Source organism: Drosophila elegans, unplaced genomic scaffold, assembly GCF_018152505.1.
Source record: "Drosophila elegans isolate 14027-0461.03 unplaced genomic scaffold, ASM1815250v1 contig_149, whole genome shotgun sequence".
Lineage (NCBI taxonomy): Eukaryota > Metazoa > Arthropoda > Insecta > Diptera > Drosophilidae > Drosophila > Drosophila elegans.
Genome location: NW_024545513.1, coordinates 1793070 through 1798535, shown reverse-complemented (window position 1 = coordinate 1798535; position 5466 = coordinate 1793070). Strand labels below are relative to the sequence as shown.

Genomic DNA, 5466 nt, shown 5'->3' with positions numbered 1-5466 from the left:
GTAGGGAAATATATACCAAACTTAGGCAAGAAAAATACCACAGAAATACCAAATCAGTTGAAATTTATTTTCACCGTGTAAATGCCTTCAAAACATCTAATTTTCGAGCTGGTTAATACCCAAAGGGTATCTTCAATTTGGGATTCCCGCCGAAGCCGCAGACAAGCATTAAAAATGGAAATTTGCATTCAAGATATTTAGATTGGGTTTGTGCCGCAGTAAAACGTGATCGCGACTTAAATGAGAATGCAGTGTATCGCCATCTCTTTCGGCCTGAGAATCGTTTTCATTTCAAATTCTATAAACAACTTTCGCGGAACTCGAGCTCTGTGAGGTTTTATAATAGAAAAAGTAAGTACTTTTTCCCTCGCCACCCGTTCATTTCCCCATTTTATTACACAGAGACTTTGGCGTTTGCACGAGCGGCTATCGAAGGCTTGCTCAACCGCCTCATCAGTCATCATTAAACCCCTCCCTCTTGCGATCAATGGCTCAATCAAGCCTTTTGTCTGCCTCGGATCCCAGCACTTGTAATTCAAATGCGTCAAACGAAAACTCAACTGCAAATGATTCAATTTAAAATGGACTACAAAAGCAGCGAAAAGCTACGTAAGACTCAAGTGCACCGGCTGATTGCGGCGATGGTAATACCCTGGAAAAAATGGGGGAGATTAGCAACACTTTCGTTCTGTAACTAAGAAAAAAGGTCGTATTTGATCGTTAAACAAATTTAATATAAAATCACTAACTTTAAAAACCTGTACCTGACAAGAACTATATTTATTATCATTATTTATTTAATTTCATACCAATTTACTTAAAACTTGTTGCTCTTCTGCGGATAATTTTGATATGTTTGAAAAGAAATTATTTAAAAACGATCCCAGGTATATCCACAAAAAATTAATATATAAAGTGTATAAAATATGTAGTAAATGTATAAATTATAAATCCTTTTGTGTAGTGCGGACATAAAAATAATAATTCCTATGTCACTTACCCAATACTTCTGGCGAAATAGAAACACCCATATTTGCGTATAGGGTATGTTCAAGTAATATAAATAACAAAATTGAGCTAGCAAAGTGCTGACTGATTGTTATTGCCCCTGATGATGTATAATTTTAGTCTGCAGCAACAATAATAAAAACTGCAGAGGCTATCAAACGCGAATACAATTTTAAACAAAATAGATAGCCGCAATGACAGACCCAAAAGAACACGTTCCACGCATATACTTTGTTTTCCATTAGATTTTCTTTTCCCCTTTTTGGTTCAATCGGTTTTTATTTGTTTCACGGTCGACACAAACATTCCATTTGTTAATATCATTTACTAAATTCATCTTCTTCACCAAGCATTCGATTTGTGGTTTATGTGTGTAGTTTTTGTTCGTAATTTATTTTTAAATCGCTGTTTGATAACGAGAGTTTTTATAGGTTTTATCTTTTTATAACATGGGCTAAGTTTATTTTACAATCTTTTTGTTGAAAAATAGAAACACTGGTTCGCTTTTTTTCTATATATTCTTTCTAACATATTTCTTAGGCTTCCTCTGCTTATTATTAGACCAAAAAAATGTATCTTCGTTTTGCCATGATTGCGAATTGTTTATGTTGTTGTTGTGGTTGTTGTTGTTGTTGCCTGAGCATGCCGGCCAGCAGCTGCAAAAATGATGATTAAAATAAACCAAATGATGCCGGAAATAGATCAAATCATACCGAAAAAAACACCTAAAAAGTACCAAAAAGAATCATTGAAAATAAATAACAATTACTTGTGTATGAATTAAGAACAAATTTTATTTGCTTTTCATTTCGCATATTTGCCTTTTGCTTTTCGCATTTTCTCCGTTGTTGTTTTTGTAAACAATAATTAAATATAATTAAGGGGCTCTGTGGGTCGGACGTTGGGGTGGGGGGATATAAATTGGTTGTATTGCGGGCTTCTTCGACGACATTTAGAAACTAAGATAAAAACTAAACACTAAACTAGATGAAATGTACAATTACATAAATAATAGCTCACAAAGTGCGTTTCTATATCAAAAGAAAAAAAAACAGTTTTTTTTGTTTAGTTTTTTCCTGCTTAAGTGTTAACAACAAACAAATTCACTAAACAAAGACAAGCAATACATTACAAAAAAAAATCAGTAATATAGTGGCTAAATATATTATATTTATATATATATATATATATTTATGTAAATATATATGTATGCAGTATTATCATATAACGCTTCGTAATAGGTTCTATATAAACATTTACAATTACAGAAAGGACACGTTAGCTTTACCTAGTATTCCTCTCTCTCTCTCTCTCTCCCTCTCTGTCTCTTCTTCTAGCGGCTTGTGTTTTGTTGTTTTTTTCGTTTTTGCTTTAACAATGTGCGGTCTTACAGTTTCTCTTTCCGTTTGTCCTGCAGGATATGCTAGAATGCTTGTAGCACAGTAGTATAACAGTTTCTTCTCTCGCTTGCTCTTAAGTATCTCCGTTTTTTTTTTTGTTTTTTTTCGTTTTTTTTTGTTTTTGTAGAGGGTTATTTTGAGGGGTTCTTTGGGCGGGGAATTACCAAAAATTTGTTGCCTCAATCGAAATCGAAAAGAAATTCGCTTCACAAATTGTACTATATATACGCAAACATATTCATACATTATGTTGTTTGTGTGTGTGTGTATATTATGGTTTTGTAAAATATATTATATATGTATATATATAATAGCATAACAAATCTTCAACAAAAATCGAAAATCGATCCATAATCATTAAGCATAGTGTCTTTCGTATTTCTTTTTTTTTTGTTTTGTTTGAACTAGGAGAGAAAGAGATAGAATGCCACAGATCTTCTGTCTCTTAGTGGGGGCTTTTTCTGTTAAAAACTTGGTTTTTGCCTAATTAAAATACTAAAGCCAAGCCGCGCTAACTCAAAAAGGCCCCAATTTTATTTTTTTTTGGGGGGGGGAGCTTTTCGATTCCGTTTTCTTTGTGGCAGCTTGTTATTTTTTGTTTTTTTGGCAAGGCCCTTGTGAGTTAGCGAGGCTCTACTGTAATTACGCATTCGCCACCGTGGCCGTTTACTAGGTGTTCTTTGCTCTTCTGTTGTGTGTGTGTGTGTGTTGCTCTTAGGACTGCTTCAGCTGCTCCGGCGGCTGCTGCTCCTCCTCCTCCTCCTCCTCCTCCTCCTGGTTCGTCATCCTCCTCCATGCTCCTCCAGATTCAGATCTTACTTCTTGCTATTGAGGATGTCTTCGCGACAGGCGACAGCGGCCACCAAGGCCGCTCCACGTCCCGAACCGTCCTCGGACAGCATGAGGTCAAAGGTGATGCCCGGCTTGACCAGCTGCGAGATCTTCTCCACCATCAGATTGTGGAACTTGGGATGGAAGCGATAGACACTGCCATCGATGCCCACCGTCACCGTCGGCTCGTCCATTTTGTTGATCAGCGTGGCTATGCCGGCGGACACCAAATGGGCGGCCCTCTTTGACACACACTCGCAGATGTAGCGCACATTGGCGCAGTCGCCGTCGGTGGCATTGGTCAGGCCCAGTTCCTCCAGCACCAGGCGGCAGTTGGTGAAGTTGCCCGGCTCATCGGCCTCGATTTCGCTCACATACTTGGTGAAGAACAGGCCGCGTGTGTTGAGCACCTCCGAGTCCTGGCCGTTGAACAGTATGCCCGCCTGGGTCATCTTCACCAGCACTAGACGCACCAGCTCGCCCATGTACATGCCAGATATCATCTTCTCGAAAGTCTGCTTGCCCGGATTGATGCTGTGCACATCGATGTCGCGATCGAACTCGGTGCGCACAAAGTCGAGGGCGCCGTTGTCGCCGAAGGCGCCCCATTCCGTGTTGATGAGGACATGCTTCTTGCGCGGATCCTCGTTGACAAAGAGTTCCGCCTCCTCCACGCGCTCCATATAGCAGGCATTGGCTCCGGTGCCCACAATCAGGCCGATCTTGCAGTTGTGGTTCTTCCAGGCGCAGCTCATCAGCGTGCCGGTGGTGTCGTTGAGGATGGCACACACATCGATCTGCACATCGCCCCGGCGGGCGATGGCATCCTTCAGCAACTGGACGACATCCTCGTTGACGACGCCGGCACAGTTGAAACCCTTGGTCCAGGTCTCCAGCAGACCCTTGGTCAGGCCCAGTTGGCGCAGGGGGAACGAGAAGGTGAAGCCCAGCGGCAGGCGCTCCTTGTACACATTGTGCTCGGACATGAAGTTCGACAGACACTCGGCGATATGATCGAAGAGCTGCTGCCCCGACCCAATCATTATGTGCTGCGGTATGGCATAGATGCGCGACTCCATCTGAAAGTCGTTGTTCTCCTGCAGATGGATGAGCAGCACCCGGAAGTTGGTGCCGCCCAGGTCCAAGGCCAGGAACTTGCCACGCTCATTGCCATTCGGCAGGTCCTGCACGTACGTTACAAAGCACTTGACATTCGCCTTCGGGTTCGTGTCCTTGGCCAGGCCGCGTCGCAGCTCGTGCAGGATGCGGTAGCACAGCTCCTGAACCTGTTCGTCCGTTAAGAGCAGCTGCTGACATAACTCGTGCACCATCTTCTTTTTCTCTACAGCGGATAAGAGTGCAATTTGCTGCGGACTGTGTGTTGTTAATTTTGTCGCTGCATTTGTAGTATCCGCCGCCGCCGCCGTCGCCGCTGCCGCCGCCGTTGCTGCTGCATTTGTAGTTTTGCTTGCACTCAGTACCGCCTCGATCACGCCTCCCCTTGCCACGCCCACGCGGTCCGTTTCATCTGTACCGCCGCCAACGCCGTTATTGTGACCATTCTGTTGGGCGCTATTTATGGAAACGCTCCTCATCGCGCCGTTCAGCTCCCGATCCATTCTTTTTTCCGCTCACTCACACACGCCAAAAAAAAAAATGGTGCAACAAATATATTTTGTATATTTACACACTAGCGTTGTTGTTTTCAGTTTGCAGTTTGCAGTTAGCAGTTTTCCGTTTATCTGTTCTGTGGCTTTTCGCGATTTTTCTGCAATTTTCAGTGACTATTTCTGCTCTTCTCCTCGCTCGAGTGTTTGAGTTTTTGAGTTTCTTTCTGAGTTTTGTACAACGCGTCGTCGTCGTTCGCTCTCCGTGTTTTATTTTTGTCCGCTGAACGCGTCCGCTACGTTTAAACGTTTTTTACGGAATTAAATCCACTCGCCGACTATTGCTCACTTTTCGCTGCCGCTGCTGCTGCGCTCTGCCCACGTCGACTGTGACCGCGACTGCGACTGCGGCTGGCTCTCTTTCGCGTCGTGAAGGAACCTTGAAGGTCAAAAACTGAAAATCGGTTTTGGGGCGGGCTGGTTGGAGATATGGCGCGTATATGTACGCCGATTTCTGGGTCTACAAATGCGATATGAAAATGAGAGAATGAGAGCGGCAATTTTCGTTTATGCGGTAAAAAAAAAAATATGTCATATGCGTAATATCGTGACCGTAAATT

At 42.7% G+C, this 5466-nt stretch overlaps 1 protein-coding gene across 1 annotated transcript; it reads right to left on the bottom strand.

Moving 5' to 3' along the window:
* Positions 1-1242: 1242 nt before the first annotated feature.
* On the bottom strand, positions 1243-5181 carry LOC108137309 (hexokinase type 2). Its single transcript, XM_017258934.2, has one exon. It carries the CDS (start codon positions 4856-4858, stop codon positions 3224-3226), a length of 1635 nt encoding a protein of 544 aa, XP_017114423.1. The 5' UTR covers positions 4859-5181; the 3' UTR covers positions 1243-3223.
* Positions 5182-5466: the final 285 nt, after the last annotated feature.